General features: G+C 38.4%; 1 protein-coding gene across 6 annotated transcripts in view; it reads left to right on the top strand.

Annotated features, from left to right (window-relative positions):
- DIO2 (iodothyronine deiodinase 2) overlaps positions 1 to 13,281 on the top strand; it is a 73,156-nt gene extending 59,875 nt beyond the window's left edge. For 5 of the 6 annotated variants that reach the window (XM_071745847.1, XM_071745849.1, XM_071745851.1 and 2 more), the window contains one exon: positions 7,976 to 13,281. In XM_071745847.1, coding sequence (XP_071601948.1) covers positions 7,976 to 8,593 — 618 coding nt within the window. In that variant the 3' untranslated portion in view covers positions 8,594 to 13,281. The remainder of the gene's footprint in view (positions 1 to 7,975) is intronic. The other variant, XM_071745853.1, reaches the window with a different exon arrangement.
- The last annotated feature ends 8,067 nt before the right edge of the window (positions 13,282 to 21,348 follow it).

Raw genomic sequence — 21,348 nt, forward strand, 5'->3', positions numbered from 1 at the left:
ATGAGATAATCACAAAGTTTCAGTTAGAATAGCAGAACTGCAGATATCTGAGATAAACCAAAGCAAGACTGCCAGTTAGCAGAAGTCTGAAAGCACTATTAAAGCAGTAACTATGCTTAGTTTTACTGATTTGTGTCACTTGCAGGGAATACTTCCTGAGTACATTTCACAGCATTTTATACAGAACTACTTGAAATAAAATTTCTGTTCACAGAAAAATGTACTGGTAGCCCACCTAAGAAAAACTCTGTAGGTAGAATTTAGACTCTGCATTAAAGTAAATTTATTGCATGAAAGGAGCTCTGCCTTGAAAACACAGTCTGTGACAGAATTAAGTGATTTTGCTTCAAGACCAGTGTGTAAAAAAGATGATCTTGGGTTAGCTAAATTAGAGTGCATTTGAAAATCGATATCCTAATGCACTTTTCCTCTAGAAAAACTTATTAATATGTTACCCAAATTTCAACTTACTTTTGTTCTGCTTTTTGTTAAGTGTTATTGCACACAGCTTTTTGGCTAGGGCAATTATTTCATAGGCAAGATTACTTAGCAACAGCTAAAGATTTTAACATCCAAAGTGGGGAAGCAGCACAGAGTTTGTTGTACTATATATGGGGTGTATTGAGTATTCTTCATTATTGGTTCTTTCTATGTGACTTTTTTACTCCACTACTTGCATTCCCACTGGAATCAAAACGATTGTTCTTTTGTATATTTTTATTTCCATATGTAAATTTTATCAGTGATTAATATATTTCTCTTTATTTCCCTAGCTCTGAGTTCAGTATCTGTTATGTTCAGTGTTGATACTGCCTACAGCTTTGTGATTTAAAGAACATCCTCCTCCTATTCTTTCCTGAGAGGCAAGCATGTCTTAAAATACAACAGGAGAGTCTGTGGGATGAGATTAATTGTCATAACAGAAATAAAGCTAGTAGTCAAGTTACATTAAGCTTATATAGCAAAAAGAGTGCAAGATTTTTGTTTAAATGTCATTTTCCTAACTTATTGTTGTGCTTTGTTTATCTACAGAAATGGGTGGATTGAATCCTGAAGAGCAAATCATGTATGTATGTGTGTGTAGGTATTTACAGTCTTACATGAGTTTGTATGTATACAGATCTATATACGTGTGTGTATCTGTCTATATATATCTATGTACATGCATATACGTATATGTGTATAAATGCAAAATACACACACAGGGGCATACATAATCTGCTCTTTCAGGAGTCACACCACTCTCATTTCTCTGTATATGTGTACACATATATATATGTGCATATGTATAGATACAAATGCAAGCACACCTACTGGAAAGAGAGAAAAAAAAGAGATTTTTGGGAGGGTGTTAGTGTGACTTCTACATGCTTTATATAGGCCATCTGTACCAATGCCAATGAGGCATTTGTTTTAGTCCCCAGCTTGTATACTGAATGTGTCACATACCTTACACGTATCCAGAGAAAAATCTAGGGAATTTTTGAAAAAAACCTGTATTTACTTTTAAAAGCTTTTTTGACATACTAGGTTTCATAGTTTACTTAGTACTGGGATTTTCTTCTGGGATTTGTACTTGAGTACAGCTTTCTAGAATTCCAGAGGTGAAAAAGTTTTATCTTAAAATGCTATTGAAATGTATAAAAAAAAAAGTTGCACCCATTAGCAGTGACACTGTGAGACCTTACACTGGGAGCTTTTCCAGTGCCAGATAGGAACTTTGTCTTGCAGCAATGCAGAGCTACTGTTCCTGGTCTCCAGTAGAGAGCTGTAAGATTATCCTAGAGGAGAATCTCCCTCTTCTCCAACTCATTGCAGAGTAGTTAGGGAGAAGACCTTAATGGCATTTCCCTGAAGCAGCTGAATACAGTGGTGGCCCTATGGGTGGCCCGTGTGTATATACTCATGTGTGTAAATGTGTTACAGTCGGTAACAGGTACTGGATGCCTGTATCCTGAGCCATGTATGGTGATGGATACGTGTCTGTATTTGTGCAGCTTTTTACCATCTTTAGTATGGGCCAGTAGCAATCTCTGGCCTGACAGACCCAGCACAGAGGGAATGGCTGGCACAGCGTAGGCCCTGTTTTGGATGCAGCAGCAAGTAGACTGGGCCAGTAAGCACCCAGTCATATTTTCCTGAGATTTCAGGGTGGCACAATGAAATTACCTTTGTCTACATCTGCCTACCTGATTTGTACACTATGTATTCCTAAAAACATAATCAGTATACAAAGCAGGACACCCTGAAAGCAGTCATGTTAAATGCTTGCTGCACAATATCATCACAAAAATACATATGAAAATAATATGATGGCATGATCCTTTATCTGCTGCTTGGTTGCCCAGTAACTCTTTGGGGAAATCTTTTAAAGGTTGGAACAAAGACATTAACTCTATATCTTTGTTATTTTGTTATCTTTATTTTATACATGTTATTTTTTATTTATTATTCCAGCAAGATAGGGAAGTGCCTCTGTGCATTTGACAGTAAAACAGGGAATTTGTGAAATAGAGTGTGTTGTCTATTTTCAGGGTTTAGAACTAGACATTGTGTGTTATTAAAAATATTTTACTGGTTTTACAATGTTCAGCCTTAGCAGAATTGTTTTCATTGACATTTTCAAATTAAAACAGTTGTGAAAGAAGTGAGAAAAACAAAACAAAACCACAATTAAAACCTTTCCTGCAGTATTCGGAACAGAAATTCAATTTGATTTGGGCTTGCCATTGTTATTATTATTAAAATGTCATTATTACTAGTATACTAGGCAGAATATGTACTAGACAGTGTCTGAAAGAGGAACAGACAGCCCCATGGAGCTTATCATTCAAACATTCAAGACAGACAAAAGGAATATGATGACTCCTATTCTACATGGGGCCTCATCCTACACATTTCATTTTGATCTTCACTTCTTCCACACTATTCTTTGCAGTCTTCTGTTTTCACCTGTATATGCAAAAAATTGCCTGAAAGAAGTGCTTGCCTTTTGGTCAAACCCTTGTGTAAATCCCCTTTGGCTGTGGTAGACACAGCAAATTAGCTAACAGGCACCACCCAAGGAAAAGGTTATACCTGGTTCCTGTTTAATAGCTCTGCCAATAAATCCACCACTGTGTATCCACACAGCATTAGAGCTGAGTAAAAAAATAATTGGAAAAAACAACATCCTAATTAACCTCAGTTAAGTCAGATGCTCATGTAGGTGCTGACTAAAAGATTGGTGAAGGCATCTGTCACCTGTAGGTAGAGTCCAAAAGGGCAGCCTGTGGCCCAGAGGCTTCACTGTTGTAGGCAATGCTCCCATCCTGAGAAAAACATAAACCCTTAAGAAGCTTGCTTTAGGCTCCCTGCTTGGAGGAACTATAATTATCCATTTTTTTTATAAGAGTGCATGGCAAAAGGCTCCTTTATTCTTTCCCTCTGACATGCATGCTTATTTGTGGGACTGGCAGTATTTAAATAAAGAGATCAACATTTGACTAGTTATTTTTATCTGGACTGTGCCCTTTTAATTTGTCCCTCGCTTCACTCCCTCAGCTTCACACACCTGATCCTAAATAAAGACTCTGTCAGAACTTGAGTCAGTTCCACTCTCTGCTCTCCAGTTTGAGTAATCAAGTCCCTTAAAGCTGCCACCTCCCCATGACAAACGAAGAACTCCCACTCTCATAAACTACTCTGCCGACAAGGCCCTCCTGTAGTTTTTATCTACTGCACAACTCTGGGTCATGTAAATAAAAAAAACAAAGGTAATATTTTTTATAGTAGTCCAGTGAGAGGCTGATTATGATTTGGATGAAGCACTGAGAAATACTACCTTGTTCAGAAACTATATTTAGCTTAATGCAATCAAGTAAAATTAAAGCAGAGAATCTGAAAAGGAGCAAAAATCTCCAGGGATTCAGTTCATTACCAGTCACTGGTCTCCAGTCCCAAACCCAGTGTGTCCATATTTAAATGGATAATATCACTGACTGCTAATTGTTTGGCAGCAGTTATTTTCTTTAGGGGGTTGCCACAGCCTGATGAGTCTGCAAAACTGTTGTATACCCGTGAACAGGATCCAGGAGTGTTATGATAAAACTGATAAAAGCAAAATGACAAAAAAACATAGGTAAATGAGGAGGTGATGTTTTGTCCATGGGGCTTTTCCTAGTCCTCGTGGAGAATGTACCACAATGTTAACAGTATGTGCTATTTCTAGCCCATAGTTTATGAATAAGGCTTTCTCTCCTGCTCCGAAGTCTCCGTCATTTTGGAGTCTGCATGCTAAAGCATCAGCAGCCTTTTTCCATTTCACTCTGTGTGCAGACTCAGAGAAGGAGATGCAGTACTGAGACTGTCGAGCAAACACTAAATTGACACAAATGATGCGTCAGTGCTGTGGTGTGGGGCTGGTGCTTGCTCTAGGTGATGGTTGGTCTTGCTCCCAGATTTGGTTCTCCTGCCTTGCGTGTCCCACGCAGGCTGTGTGGGAGGGGGTGCCAGTGCCTCTTTCCACCTTATTCAGAAGGTTGGCTCAAATGCCTCAGTATTCACGCACGTAAGTCCGTGATTACAGAAGTACTGGATTGCATGTGAGGGGAGTTCTGCTAGTTCTGTTTCTCAGAATTTATATTTTGCCTGCCTTTGTGTAGAATTTCAAAAGCGGTTTGGCTGAATACATGGGGGTTTTTGTTTGTTTTCTCATTGCATTGATTTTCTTTTCCAAGAGCTATTTTTTCATTTAATAAATAACAACAAAGACGACAGCCAAGGCCTACAATGCAGATGATCAGCAAGGATGATATTGTCATCCTGTGTCAATCAGTTCCCGAGCCTGGTGAAATAAAGAGTCCCTTTGGGAACATCAGCGCTTCATCAAGACCAATTAGTGGAGATGCTGCTGCTTATGTTTAAGCGTTAACGACTGGGCAGGGCTGCTTTTTGGAGTGCCTGACACTGGCATTGAACAAGGCACCGACCTAATTACTCCTCTGCAAGAGCAGAAAATGCCTGGTGAATGCCTGCTTGGCAAGGATGTCTCATTAAGGGGTGAAAAACCAACCCAAGCACTCCCCAGAAAAAAAAGTAAAATTATAGGTAACCTGCGGCCATGAGACTTACTTCATGGCTGTGGGAAATGCAAGAGAAACTGCAATATGGTAACACAGGGCATGCTTATACTTGATTTTCTAATGCAACCTATGTTTTGGTCAATAAGGATTATGAGAGAATGTAAACTTGCATTGATGGACATTGGTGAAATACATTGCCACCCTCAGTATCAACATTAAATGGTACTTGGAGGGCATGCCTGCGTCTTATTTGTCCTATTCAGTGGAATAATTTTTGTTAATCTGTTCCTTCAGGGTTTGCAAATTTGCCTAGGAAAAGAAGTGTTTGGTAGACCTGAGTAAAGAGCTGGCAACGAGGAGCTTACAATATGTAAGCCTCTCTTTCTGCTTAAATATGATCAATTTCCCAGTTCAGGAGTGTTGGTTAGAGTATTTTACAGTCATAACAGTTTTGTTAAAATAAAACAAAAGTGTGAGGGGAAACAGCTGATCAAATGCTTCTTGTCTCCTGAGCAGCTCTGTTCATATCTGAGTTTCAGTTTTTTCTATCCTTTTTACCTTAATTTTTCTTCTCCCCAGAAGAGTGCCAGAAAATATCAGAAATTCAATTGTGATTTATCAGATAAATCATGTTATTACTTCTTTTAAGTGTCTGGATTAGTATGCACTCCTAAATACTGAGATCCATTATTCATCTAGGGAGTGGGTGCAGCGCAGATATTTACATGTCAGGCTTTGCCCAAAAGGTACATTTTGGTCAAGCTAGTTCTGAAAAAGCATTTGCTTGGTATGGCAAGAACAGTTAAGCTTTCTAGGTAAAGAGGCATCTACTATTTGTGCAGATTGTTTCTAGAGATGTGCCCTTCTGCGGTAGCTTCTCACAAAATGCTGAGTTGTTTTTCTGGTTTATGGATTGAGTGCTGCACTCTGCTTTGCCTATCTTGCTTTCCATGGCAGAGAGGAATGAGATGTTCAAGAGCTGCGCATAAGAGTAGCTACTACCTGCTAAAATGTAGGTGGCACTTAAATGCTGCAAGATGTGTAATGCTATTTCTTAGATGCTACAGTCTTGAGTCACTGAGCCTACCTCTCTCTGGATAGGAACTTTCTTCTCAAAAACTGGGATGCAGCTTTTTTCCTTCATTGAGTTCAATGCACAGCCCAATCACACAAGCACGTTTTAAATGACAATATATTTACCTTTGGATCGATTGTGTGCAGCAGCAATTGCATCAGTTAAGTAACTATACATCTGTTAACTCACTGTCGTACTGTATTTGACTCACCAGGTTATCCTATACTGTAGTGTAGAACAGAAGTTCACCAAAAATCAGTTAGTTCAGTTCAGCTTTTACTTAGTCATTCAGTGTTAAATTCTAATGACTAAAATTGGAGTGTAGCTTCAGAAATAAATAACATTTGGCCCTGTACTTTTCCTTCAAAGCAAGACTTCTGAACATAATCAGCTAGACAGAAGACAGAAATAGAAAGTCAGGGAATGAAACAGGATAATTGCCTTGTTGTAGTATAGTTTGATATTAAAGGCAGATACACAGGAATTACTGTGGCTGAACACATTAAAAGCTAATTGTCTTATGTAATAATATTTTGTGGTTGTGGTTCTATAGCAGTTATCAGCTAAGTATCTTGGAGCCCTCTGCAGGCTCCACCTTATTCTGGCAGTTGTTTCTGTGAGACACACATATTCTTTCTTTTTTCTATAGACTGGGAAATGGTCAGGCAAAATGACTTTTCCACAATTGCCCATTGAGTCTGAGATAGATCTGGGGTTAGAGTTGAAAGCAATTAGTTTTAACTTCATTCTACTTCAACCACCATATAAACTTTCCCCTTTTTCCACTGTTTTTTCCCCCAGTCAGCTTCTGGAGAAACATTTCAGTAGAAGGAATTGTGTCACTCAACCACTGATGAAATTACTGCAAAGTGGTTAGAAAATTCTTCAGAGAGCACAGTCTCAGAAGGTCCACTGTCAAAACAGAATGATATATGGTGTGGGCACCTGCAGAGATCTCTCTTGTGTTTGGTGCTCTTGAGCATTTTCATTCTTGAACTGCAGGATGGAAGAAAACATACCTGTATGAAATCTGCAAGCCTTTCAAAATTGAGAGGCACTGCATGTATTGTGAAGATCAGAAATACAATGCAGAATGATTTTGGAGACCTGGACAAATGGCTTGAAATGTAGGATGGAATTCAATGGGGCCAAATGCAAAGCATCTAATTCAGGCTGGACTGATGAAGTACCCAAGTACATGAGAAGAACAAACTAGAAAAAGGGACCTAGGCATTATATCTTCTCACTAGTTAACACTTAGTCAACAGTCTACTGTTTTTCCATAACAGTCATGTTTCATAAAAAAAGCAGACATCTGGAATGTATAAACAGATGTAGCCTGTTAGATACTGATGAATTAGTTGTCTGATTATTCTGAGAATTAGTAAAAGTTTTTGAAGTTTTGAACACTGCTCTTCAAGGAAGATGTGAACCAAGTGGAGAGAACTCAGGATGGCAGTGAAAAAAAAAATCATGTATAGAAAATCTAGTTTGCAGAAGAAACTGGAGGTAGTCTGAAAGCAATTTAGAGTCTGCAAGTACAGCGTGGACAACTCTGTGTGTGCAGTGGGCAGAAGACAGATCTCAGATCACATTTTCTAGCTGTAATGAAGTAGTATACTTCACTGTATTAGTGATAGGACCTCCACATTTCCCTGCCCCGTGAGTGGAGATGGCCTAGATAAACTTTCTGAAGCTGCTATTTTTGATGATTTGCTATATCCACATGCTTGTGTCCATGCGAGTAGTTAGGTGACTGTCTGAAGAGAGTAGTCACAAGGATGCTGAACAAGCAAGTCCCACTAACTTGCTATGTTTTAATTTGTTTTGCTGTCAGGTCAAACTGGGAGGAGAAGCCCCAAACTCCAGTGTAATCCACATAGCCAAGGGCAGTGATGGGAGCAGTAGCAGTTGGAAGAATGTTGGTGGCAAGTGTGGAACCAAATGCCACCTTCTGGATTTTGCCAACTCAGAGCGGCCACTGGTGGTCAACTTCGGTTCGGCTACCTGACCACCGTTCACAAGCCAGCTGTCAGCCTTCAGCAAGATGGTGGAGGAGTTCTCTGGTGTGGCTGACTTTCTGTTGGTCTACATTGATGAGGCTCATCCGTCAGATGGCTGGGCTGCCCCTGGAATCTCTCCATCTTCATTTGAAGTTAAGAAACACAGGAACCAGGAAGACCGATGTGCAGCTGCTCACCAGCTCCTAGAGCACTTTTCCTTGCCACCCCAGTGCCAGGTGGTGGCTGACTGCATGGACAACAATGCCAATGTGGCCTATGGGGTTTCATTTGAGCGAATATGCATTGTGCAGAGACAAAAAATTGCCTACCTTGGAGGCAAAGGCCCCTTTTTCTACAATCTGCAGGAGGTTCGGCTTTGGCTGGAACAAAACTTCAGCAAAAGATGAAATCCATTCTCTACAAAAGCTATGTTAACAGTTGTGTCTCTTTAAGGTGATGTAAAAGGGAAAAAAAAGAAAACATATGTTGGTTTGAATAAGGCTTTTCAGATGGTTGCAGGAGAACACATTTGATAACAAGGTCAAATGAACATTAACTACAAAACTAAAATAAACCAAAAAACTAATGCCACATAAATATTATTGTACAAAAAAAAAAAAAAAAAAAAAATCCCACTCCTGCACTCGCTATGCGACAGAAGAGGTGAAGTGACATCTGTGAAAAGGTGCTGTTGGCGAGCAGGAAGAGTGACAAGACCTGTCTCCCAAGCAACCCCGTCATGAAGTGTTGGCCCTGGGGTAAGCCAAAAGCATTGCTGCTTGGAAGGCAATCCATAGAAAGGCAATATCTTGCCTTTGAACAGAAAAGATGCTTTACCCTGCTGTGGCCAATGCAAGAGACCTGGGAGGAGCCAAGGGCTTGTAATTACTTCTCATAGAAATGCAGGGGAGTGCTGCAATTGCCCTGTCTCACAAGAGATTTTATAATTCAGAGACTATAGGGACCACCGTGCAATGCATCATGCAGGCAGACTGGCAGCTCAGATCAATATGGAACATTGCATGCTGGTATTTCTATTCTCTACAGATGTCTCCGCACAGCATATTGACTCAGTAATTCCATCTGTATGTTTGTATCCACTATGCAGGCCTGGGCCTGCTGAGGAAGATGTTAAAATCTATGGAGTTGGACTGAACAGACAAAGGTGATCAAATAAGCCCATTAAAATTCGAAAACTATAAAACCTGGACTATTTGTAACAAAATAGCAAGAACCATGTAGATTTTGCATCGAGACAAAACTCAGCTGGTGTCAACCATCTCTTGGTTCTCAGAGCTGACAACACATATCTATCAATATTCTCTGGTTCTCTCCTCTGTTTCTTTACCTGCCTTTGTCTCTTTCTCTTTCTGTCTAGATTAAAGGTAATTCCACTTTTAGCTTCTTAAAAAAATAACTTATTCTCTCTTATTTTTATTTGAGATAATAACCTTACAGATGTATTTGAGGGATGGGGCAACTTATACACAACTTTACCTCATTGAAATGGAAACCTGTCCTTGTTATTTACCCTGTTAAATGTAGTCATACTTATTTTTGCTATCTCAGATATCTGCAGCTAGTTTATAGCTTAGTTTGTTGGGATGTTAGGTTGTTGGAAGCCTCATAACAGATTAGCTGCAGTTCTGCTCTCAGAAGAGGTAACAGTCTGTTTGTTTCACTCATGTTCTCAAAAGCCTTCCCAGAGAAACAGGGAGGACAAGGTGTGAATTAATGTGAATAAATTTAAAAGATGGCAGAATTTTCATATGAGTGGGTCTGAGGAACAATTTATTATGTTTAAAGAGAGACTGTCAACTTAGAGTATATATAAATTTTTGGTATATCTTACATTAAAATTATTTAATCAAGCATGATGAAAAGGCAAGTTTACAATGAGCTATCCCATCAGAGCTGATAGATGAAAACCCATAAGGAGACTGACTATCCAAGTTTTCTCTCAATATTGGCAGAAACAAGAAATAGATAAACAGGATAAGAGGCAAAGATCAAATTAGTACTTTTAATTTCTTATCCTGCTAATTGTCAGGAAGGTGATGTCTTAATAAAAACACAGGAAAGAATGGGAAAAACATACATAAATATTTTCATTTTCAGTGTCCCCTTTCATATTGTGTATTTCTTCTTCCTTGGCTGTTGGTCAGCTAAGCCAATGTACAAGGCATTTGGAAATGTGTTTTCAAGCACATATCTGAAATAATGACAGTAATGTGAATGTTTTCTTCCATATCTGGGTTCATATTTCCCTTCCTTCTCACATCTTCCTCCCCGCGCTGTTAAATGTATACACACACACACTTACACGGTTTGGTAATGTATATCAGAGAAGAGTGTGAAAAATGGTCATCGTATCTTCTGATGAGCCCTGCTTCTCAGAATTCATGTGTCTGTGTGTATGTGTATCTATGTATGCCTTAATGTATACTTATATATGTATATCACATATTTTTAATGTATGTATATACATATGCATTCACACAGAAGCAATGTCTAGACCAATACTAATAATTATTCTTTCCCCCCATTCATTGATGTAACTGTATCTCATTGCTCAGTGTGGAAGATTGTTATACACATTCATGACTAACTGGGACATAATATTGAATTTTTAAACCTAATAACAGAGAAAGAGCAATGCAGCCAAACTACATGTTTTATTTAATCCAGTGTCCTACATAAGACTGTATCAGATGCTTCAGGGGAAGGTGCAATAATGTCTTCTGGAATTTTCATCAGTTTCAGCCCTTATTATTTTTTGTCTTGTCTAATGTGATTGTTGATGTCTCATCATCCCTATGAGAAGCTGATCTTGAGTTTTGAGATCTAACCATTTCTTTTGGTAAGAAATCCTAAAATAAAATAAAAAACCCCATCATGTTTAAGAGCAAAGGAAAACAAATAAACCCAGATTTCTTTCCACAGGTTTAAATTGGCTGTTTTTCAATGCCATTCTCCTCTCTTGCTCTTGTACGTTAAAACTGTATAAACAGGAGCAATCCCGATTTTTCTTCTGTATGGCAATGATTTGATACAGAAATTTACATACCTTTTGTTTGCTTCTTAAGCCAAACAATAATTCCCATTCTTATACAGCTCTGTATTCTTTGCCTGTCTCTGAATCACTTCTGGTTTTGCTACACTGTCCTTTTACACATCTGAGTAAAGCTGTAGATGTTACTCTGAGTGCAAATATGTATTGATATACTCAGCACAACATCTCTTCTTTATTATAGCCTATTGTTGAGTCATCTGAAACTATTAATCCATAGTAACTCCATAGCCTTTTTAAAACTTAAAATACTAAGGCTTTTATTTCTTTCTTCTTCTCCCCATGATACAGTTGAAGTCTGAACTGTTTATCCAGGAAATGCTAGCCAAATGTTTAGCACAGCTGTTGAAACATACCTTTAGCTCAGAGGAGTCTGAGTTAGTCATTCAGTTAGTTAATACCCCTTTGTATATCTAAAGTTACAGTTACTTTTAAAGTCTATTTTCTCCTTTTGAATGTCCATTATTTTGTCTTGTTATTCCTAGATGCCTGTTCATCACATAGTGTAAAGGAATTATAAAGTTGGCTCCTGTAAATGGGAAATCCGCAAGGATTTTCCACAAGAAGAAAAACACAATAGCTTAATTTCTTTCTTGGCAACAGGAATGCATTACCCTGCCTAAAGCTTAAAGATAGTTCAGTCTCAGTGATCATCAAGACAGAAATGCATTTTGCAAATCCTTGAATTTCCTCTGAAAATTTGTGGTCAGAAAGAAGGGCAAGTATTGGACAGAGAAATGGACTTAGAGGAAAGAATCTCTTTTGTGAGTTATAAAAATGCAAGCTCTTAATTTCTATTTTTATTTTTTTGTTGACAGAATTAAAACATTTTATAGAAAAAGTTATAAATTAAACTTCAGACACATATGTAGAAGTGGACATATGTCAGATGTCTAAAATTATTGTCACCGTGGGTTGTTTTGAGTCCAGGAATAAATTTTGCTACTGTGCTAGCATCATACTTCACAATTAGGTTCTGCTGTGAGGTTGGATTTGGTTTTGTCACTTATTACTGTTTGAAGGCTCTAGACCATGTCACTTGAGGTGCTTCAGTGTGACATACATATTTTGGAATAGGTCACAAAATAGGTGCCTGAAAGCATTCTGGAAGGCTACTGTATATAATAGAGACCTCAGTGCTGTGTCTCAACATTAGTATGGGAAACTTCCAGTACTTTTTCATTTTCAACAAGGCAAAAAGCTAATCTAGGCTATAATTCTACATTGTTCTGTGCTTAACATAATTATATAGCGCTGTACAAAACTAATGTAAAACATTTCGTACAGGTGAAAATAATAGCATTTTGCTCTTAGTTGTGTAGACAATGACATAAATTTAAGGCAGCAGGAAAACGTGTCCTGTCTATTAAAAAGAAAGGAAGAAATATGTTACAAAAGATATTGTTGAACAACTGTCTGAACATTTTGGCGAAAAGTTATTCATTTTTATGAAGGTGATCTTGATGGGGAAGCCCACAAAACTTCTCAAAAAGGTATCAGTACTATGTGTGTGGGGGGAGGGAGGTCATGTTTCTGTACGTGTGCAAGTGGCTTTTCTGTGATGTGGAGTGTAGGTTTAAGAGTTTTTTAAGACTCTCATTCAGTACTATAACCAAAGCAATAAGAGGTATCAGGTAGGGAATATTGGCCAGTTTTGTTCAACTCTACACCATGTCTGTGTCAGATCTGTATTCAGTGACCTTTGAGCCCAATTTGGAGGTTTCAGAGAAGAGAGACTGGGGTGAAACAACGAAGGCTTGTGTGCTTATGAAGATCGCTAACAAAAGAGTAATTAACTCAGTTGGCGTTCAGATGCCCTCACACTGGCATTCCTCTGTGCACCTTAGTGTTTCTGGTTTTGCAAACAGGGTCTCTTTGGGACTGTTGATAAGATTGTTGGGGTGTAGATGCCTGTGTGTACTGACTTATGTGTGTGTCATTGTTTAAACGTCAAAAATACACTTTGTAGGAGAGCCAGCAAAATTTTCTTACAATATGGTGCTCCATGAATGTGCTTTCTAGATTTGTTTTTCTTGTATTATAATAAACAATAAAGGAAAATATACCTCTTCTGTGTCTTCTTATTCTAAAATGGGGGTTTTATTCACAGTGGAATCTTGACGTTAGATGAAGGAAACTTAAAACTGTTTTTAATACACTAGCCTATGCCACCTGGACTAGATCTTACTCAGTCTGAGCAAACCCCTTTATAAATGGTGGAACTAGTATAGTATCTCACTACTCCTCAACTTTTGAGAAAGATAACGAGGGAAACTGGGAGCTACAAGGACAGCAGTTGAGCCACCACAGAATTCCATCGTTTTAAAAAATATGAATGTGTTTGAAGAAAGCATGCTCAGCTGTATGTAGCACATGAAGCCTGGACAAATTGGCTGTGAATGCATCAGTTACACATCTAGCTCCTGTTTCAATTAACACACAAAAAGCAAAAGGTGAAAAAATCACAGTTATGGCTGAATAGCTGTTACACGAAAGAAAAAAGAAAATAGGAGAATGTCTGGCAAGTTCCTCAACAAACTCGCTTTGTGGTTTAGTTATATTTTAGAAATATCCTCTTCTTTGTCATCTTTTGTTACAGTAAGTTTCATAGGACCCTGCATCTGAAAAGTGCTTGTGAATATAGGTAAGAAAGATCATCAACAAAAACTAAAAAAAAATGACCAAAAAGATAGCTATGGAAAAGGCTATATCTAAGTTAAAAAATTATGGAACAGATCGTCTTGAAGAATGGCTGGAAAGCTGCTCTGAGGGAAAAGGAGCTGAGGGTTAGTCAGCAGTGTGCCCAGGTGGCCAAGAAAGGCAGCAGCATCATGGCTAGTATCAGAAATAGTGTGGTCAGCAGGACTAGGGAAATGATCTTTCCCCCCATACTTTGCACTCATGAGACCACACCTCAAATACTTTGATCAGTTTTGGGCCCCTCACTACATTGAAGTTCTGGAGCATGTCAAAAGAAAAACAACAAAGCTGGTGCAGGGTTTAGAGCCCATGTCTTAACGTGGAGCAGCTGTGGCAACTGAGATTATTGAGCCTGGGGAACAGGAGGCTGAGAGGAGACCTCATCACTCTCTACAACTACTTAAAAGGTTGTAGTGAGTTGGCTGTTGGTTTCCTCCCTAGTAACAAGCAACAGGAGAAGAAGAAATGGCCTCAAGTTGTGTCAGGTAAGGTTTAGATAGGGTATTAGGAAGTTTCTTCTGAAAGGGTTGTTGGGCACTGGCTGACAGCACAGGCACTGACAGCACAGGCTGTCCAGGGAAGTGGTGGAGTCACCATCCCTGGAGGTATTTAAAACACATGTGGATGTGGTACTTAGGACATAGAATCATAGAATAGTTTGCATTTGAAGGGACCTTAAAGATCATCTAGTTCCAACCCTCCTGCCATGGGCAGGAACACCTCCCACATGATTTAGTGTTGGACCTGGCAGTGTGCTGTGTTAATGGTGGGACTTGATGATCCTAAAGGCCTTTTCCAACCAAAATGATTTTATGATTCTAAGTGTCCCAAGCAGAAATGTTCATTACCTTATGCTGGACAGGCCTTTGGAACAACCAAAGAAGTAACTCTCTGTAGATTATCCAGTTCATGTTAAAAAAATAATCCTTAGAAGTACTGAAAGGAGACTTTTGAGTTGTGTGAATAATCTTGTAACAGGGCTGTTAGTGATTATGACCTTTATATCATTTATTGCTATAAGGAGCTACTCAGTATTCTGGAAGAAATAAAAACACCTTTCAGGACTTGCTGCTTTTTTCACAGCTGTATAAATCAGGTGAAGGCAGGTGTGATGAAATAACAGTTTCATTAGAAAACAGGATAATAAATAAATAACTTGTTACCAAAAATGAGACTCTAGCTACTCCCAAATATTTATTTGTAAGGGTGTTTTTTTCTGTCATGGATGATGTCCATGGTAGAAGGGAAAAAAATTTAGAAAGCGGATTATTTATAGAGCAGTTGCTTGGGAGGATTGAATACTGCTTGAGATCTTACTTTTTGACAAAAGAAGAGAATTCCTGGGGCATGATAAAGCTTTCTTAAACAAAAACTTCAAACTAAACGTCTAAATGTCGGTTAAATTCTTTGATCACAGACAAATCAATCTCTGCTAAAGTAAATATTACTTCCATGGTTTGCTGCATTACTTGACTCACTTTATACACCTACGTCCTTTCAACGCAGGTGTTAATGTATCCACCAGTTTAAATGCCCCTGCCAGAGTGAATATAAAGTGGTAACAGTTTGGGTGAGCATACTGTTCAAATCCTTAAGACCTCAAAGATTTATGAGCCTCACTGTGTTACTTGACAAGGAATACCCTTTTTAAGTCATTTAGTTGAAATACTCTTTGTAAATTAATATTTCCCATATTGTCATATTTATATTTGTGTTACCCCTATAAAAACTACTGTGACTTAGCTATTGGTGAAGTGAGCAGCTAATAGGAGGGAAAGTTTTCTCCGAAGCTTTATCTTCTTTAGGAATTAATCTGGAGGCCCCAACACAAGAAAGGCATGGAGCTGTTGGAGTCAGTCCAGAGGAGGGCCATAGAGATGATCAGAGGGCTGGAAACCTCTCCTATGAAGACAGGCTGACAAAGTTGGGGTTGTTCAGCCTGGAGAAGAGAAGGCTCCAGGAAGACCTTAGAGCAGCCTTCCAGTACCTGAAGGGGGCCTGCAGGAAAGCTGGGGAGGGATTTTTTTATAAGAACATGTAGTGATAGCTCAATTGATAAGATGTTTAAACTGGAAGAGAGTAGATTTAGATTAGATATTAGGAAGAAATTCTTCACTGTGAAAATGGTGAGAGACTGAAACAGGTTTCTCAGAGAAGCTGTGGATGCTCCCTTCCTGGCAGTGTTGAAGGCAAGATTAGATGGGGCTTTGATCAACCTGGTCTAGTGGAATGTGTTCCTGCCTGTGGCAGGGGGTTTGGAAGTAGATAAACTTTAAGGTTCCTTCCAAACCAAGACATTGTATAATTTTTTTTTGTTCTTTTTCCCTTACATGCTTCCTGCAACTGATTTCCCATTTCTTGTTCATTCCAACCTGTAATGCCCTCGGTGATGATTCCCCTATCTCAACTTTGGTTTTGTGGAGTTTGCTTAAGGTTACAGCTTAGGTAAGGGGAAATAAGGAAGAGAAACTTCAAGGCTGGAAAAAAATCTAGCATAGACTTCATGAAATAATAAGTAACAGTAATAAAGAAATGATGAATTATATACACTATGTAAAGATATTCAAATATATAAATGAATATGCAAATATAACCCCTATAATCCTCAGATGGTAGTCACATCCCAATAGGAAAAGACCCAAAGGAGACTCAGCAGCAGAGTCCAGGGTCCTGGTGATAGTCCACAAAAACCTTGGAGCAGTCAAGCCTGTCCTACTCTGAGAGACAATGGAAGGTGGGCTGTCTCAGCCCATGGTGTTCTACTCTATCAAGAAAACAGGGTATGGGAACATTAGAAGCAGGAGAGCTGCCAAACAAGCAAACCCCAATCCTACCAGCATGCCAGCCAGAGGAGGGGTCTTGTAGGAGCCATTTTAGACTGAGCACCGTGGGCAGGAGTACTGTGGTTGGTGCCTTTGGGTGCCCTGACCCACCTTCCCTTCCCCATAGGCACAGATGCTCCCCCCAGTGTTACTGCCACAGCCACAGCCTGGCAGCATCTGGGGGGTCATAGGCCATATTTATGCTGGTCCTCTCAAACCAGAAAATTCAACACCATGGCAAACTGTCCAGCATCACAACTAGTTCCTCTTGAGAAAAATGCACTAAGTTCTTAATTTATACTGTGTGACACTGGTGGTGAGCTGATTTGAAGTTTGGGTCAACCTGTTTATTATTGGGAGAGATATTTCTGAGACAATGAGAACAAGTTTTTTCCAGCACTGTTTTCAATGGTGGAAGTGTTCTACTGTTTCAACAGGACTTGAGACTGGAAGAGAAAGCTCAACAGATCTTTTCTGTTCCAGAGGGACATACTTTTATAACATTAATTGCAAGAGTTTCCTCATTAAATGCTTAGGTATGCATGAAAATCTCTGTGCAGCTTCCATTTGTATTTATTTAGATCACAAAATTGTACCTTCCATGGGTCTTTCAGTACCTGAAATAATTTTACAGGACACAACTAATATTTTCAGGTTCCAAAAAATGTGGAACTGTGACAAAGTCAGGAGATACTAATATACTGCACAGCATTCTGTGAAGGCTGGTAGGAGTTGTTTCTATGAGTTGTAGAGAAGCAGAAAAAACAGTCACTGTAAGCCCTGTATCATGATACATGTCAACATGAAGCCAAAAGAAGATTTTGGGGGGGACATGACAATCCTTCATGACTCCTAAAGCCCTCCTTAACTCCCATTCCTCCTCTTATGGAAGCAAATCACCACTCCTTGAGAAGAGGCACGCTGGAGCAGCCCAGTGGTGCTGTGAGGTCTTTTTGCTTTAAAGGACAGAATTTCCCCTGAACTGACCACTTCAGAGCAACAACAGAACAGAAAGAAAAAAAACCCATGAGAACTAGGTAAGTTTCCATTCCCAAACTAGCTGTGTGGGAGGAAGATTTTCCAGTTGCATTTATGCTGTTTTAATCAATTTCATGTTTTCTTCTGCTTCAGTGATTTACACATTTGCAGTGCTGGAGAAGCCTAGACCAGTTGAATCATTTTAACTTTCCCCCTCCACTTTGTTTGAGGTCAGGTAAATAGATACAGTAAGTCATTACTGAGATCACTGCAGGCTGGATCATTACCCAGAATACCATCTGCCAGTATCTTTACAAGCTTCCTTCTTTTAAAAAGCCATTAGATTACATCTGATGTTTATTTATGAACAGCAGATAAATCAGTTTTCTTGACAGAAAAATAGTAACTATTTTTGTCTTGTATCTACTACCATATGTTGTCACTCATATGTAATCATTAGTAATAGTTATTTAAATATATCTTAAATCTGTTTGTCTTGTCAATAGAAGAAAACAACATGGCATCACTTAATAGGGCTTGGAGTTTACTGGAAGTGTTTTTTTATTGACATGCAATCAACAAGCCCATTTAAAAATATATACATGTAATTAAAATGTAGCATGCAGGCAAGTTTACCTCTGAGATCTAGAAAACAAGAACAAAAAGCTGGTGATACTTGAATTTGAAAGTGCAATTAAGAACTAATTAATTAGTTGGGGTTTTTTTAGTCCTTTTCATAAAAGGACTTTCACATACTGTTTGAAAGGGTTTTGTGTGCCTTTGTTGGAATTACTACTTTGAATATAGTGGACCACTAAAATATGGGATATTCCTTTACAAGTATGTATATTTAGACTGCATAATTTTCAGTCTTAACAGTGAAAGAAAACAATGCTAAGTTTCAAACTTAAAGACTGCTTTATATCACCCTTACTTTTGTTTTCTGATCTTAGTATGTTAAAAAATGCTATTGAGTGTCCTGAGGAAAACTCTACTGGAAATTCAATCACAGTTCATATAAGATCATGCTGTTCATTTTGCTTTCTAAATCTTGGCAGCCTGAACCAGAGATGTTTATGAGTCACCACAGAATGCAACAATCAGTGACTCTTTCAGGGCATTATGTAAATTAACAAATAAGTCCATCATATGATTAACATTTCTTAAAGATTTATAAGCTTAAAAAAATTAAATGTGGTTAACCTAAATACAACTGATATAATAGAACTTCACAGTTCATACTTTCCATTATTCATCACTCTATTACTATTTCAGAATGATGAATTCAACAAACACTGCTATTTCAGAATGTGGTAAAGAGATACATCCACACAGAGACACAGAGACATGCATAATTTTACCATGGAAAAAAAAATAACAAAAAAAAAAAAAAAGAAAAAAGAAAGAAAGAAACAAAAAAACCCCCAACCAAACAAAAAAACATGATCACACTTAAACAAAAGAAGATGGCCATACCACCAAGCATGACTGGAATTTTTCACCTGGTGTGTTTCACGTAAAAGCTCAGGAAAAGTAATACTCATGTGAGCCGTCGAAAACTTGCAGATTAGCATTTTTCTGAGGAAAACAACTACATAACACAAACTGACAGTGTGTGCTACAGGCTAGGACTTTATCAGTTTTAGTTATGAAGATGAAAGCCTGGATGAACATGGAGGATGACTTATTTAGGCCAGAGGCCAGGCCACGTTAAAGGAATACTACTGGAAAATATGTGCCGTTTAGTGTACCCTGAGAAGGATTCAAGGAGGGAATCTACAAGCAATGTTTGCAGTGGTTTACAGCAGCCCTATGGCCCAACAAGGCCTTGAATCTTTCTCAGTACCTTGAAGGAGATCCTCAGTGATGGAGTTTTTCTTTTTCTTTTTTGCTTGTTCCTTCATATTCTGTCAACATTTTCATTTCTGACAGTTTAAGGAGGGCACTGGACATTTACATTTTAAACAAGAAAAATGTCAGATAATTATGATAGGTAGCTAGGACAGGTAAAATGTAAAAGGTAAAATTTTCAGAAAAAATTCATTTCACATTCCCTTCTCATAATGATAACAATATCTCGAAAGCAAGTCCTGAGTTTAAGCAAATATATTTAAGCAAAGATGTTTTAATGATAATCAACAGTAGTCACAAATAAACAATTGAGTTTCAGTTTGGTGTAAACAAGTTGATTATTTTTGTTGTTAAGGGTGAAGTTTGTTAAGAGAAAAAAATTGGATGAATTTTTACACAATTTTTATGCTTAATTTAAAGCCTTGAATTCACCAGGTGAGAATACTTGGGACTTTAGTACTAGGTGAATCATTTTTAAATTAAGCACTTGGTACCAGTATGACTCCAGAGCTAGCAATCCCACCTCTAAAATCAAGCCCTGCCTATATAGCTTGAACCATGAGGTATCAAAAAATAAAGGCTATTTGCCAAATGAATTTCTCAGTGCTGTAATGGAAGCATAGTTTCTGCAGATATCAAACAGAACTGGTAGTATTTTCTGTAAAGTGAAGTTGTGTGATTGACCTTCAGAGTTCTCAGGTAAAAAGAGGTAGTTGTGATACAAAATTATGATTAACCAACCCCCTTTGGGTTTAGTATAGTGGTGCTTAGGGGCATGGCTTAGTGGTGGACTTGGCAGTGTTAGGTTAACAGTTGGACTCAATAATTTTAAATGTCTTTTGTGACCTAAATTATTCCAAGATTCTTGACGTGCTTATTCCTAAGGTTGTAACTGAAGTAACATAAATATCTGGTAATCAGCCTCAAACAAAATAAGCAGCATAACAGTCTTCAATTTGCCCACCTCTACATCCTAAATTACGCAAACTGACAGACCTTCAGGTTTGTTTGTTTGGGTTTTTTGTTTGTTTTTAAATAGGGAACTTATGAATATGAAAGACGGGACTAGTATTCAGAAGAAAAAAAAAAAAAAAAAGGGAAAAAGGAAAGAACAAAGCAGAAAACAGATGTGCTGTGTCTGCAACACTTGTTACAAGATCACTTGCCTTGTTCTTGCTTACAGCCCCTTAGAGCTTTTTTGCTAATTTGTAGCTTAGGAGGGGAGTGAGCATTAGAGAAGATTAAAGAAGAGAGTCAGCTTTGGAATCAGCAGTGGAACAATATAATAGCTACCAAATTAGCCTTTCTTCACTCCAAATAATTGGAAGTCTTATTCCTAAAGACTTATTTATGATTCCCATACTGAGTCTTTGGAGTGTCTCCTTAAACAAACAAACAAATTTTAAAAAGCCTTTAATTAACCTCTTGGGCAGTGCACAGATCAGATCTTTGTGCATGCACACACACATGGAAAGAAGTATCCAAACTTGCCCTAGCTAGGATAACACTTAGAAAACATTAGATCTCATGTGCCTTTGGGCCTTGTCTCACATGGAAGAGCATGTTTGGGGAAAAAAAACCAACCTAGAGAACATTTTTGTCTGTATCCATGTGCCCAAGGGATTTTGTTCAGCTTTCTCTGAATCATTGGTTGGTATCAGTGAGAGGACAGCACTAAGGTGATCACTGGGTGATTCCAGTCCATGATGTCCCGTTGCTTCTGCAGTCACAGAAAATAAGCCCAGTCTTTCTGGATACCCTGCTGCAAACTGGCACAGGATTTTTC

This window comes from Heliangelus exortis, chromosome 5 (genome assembly GCF_036169615.1).
Source record: "Heliangelus exortis chromosome 5, bHelExo1.hap1, whole genome shotgun sequence".
NCBI lineage: Eukaryota > Metazoa > Chordata > Aves > Apodiformes > Trochilidae > Heliangelus > Heliangelus exortis.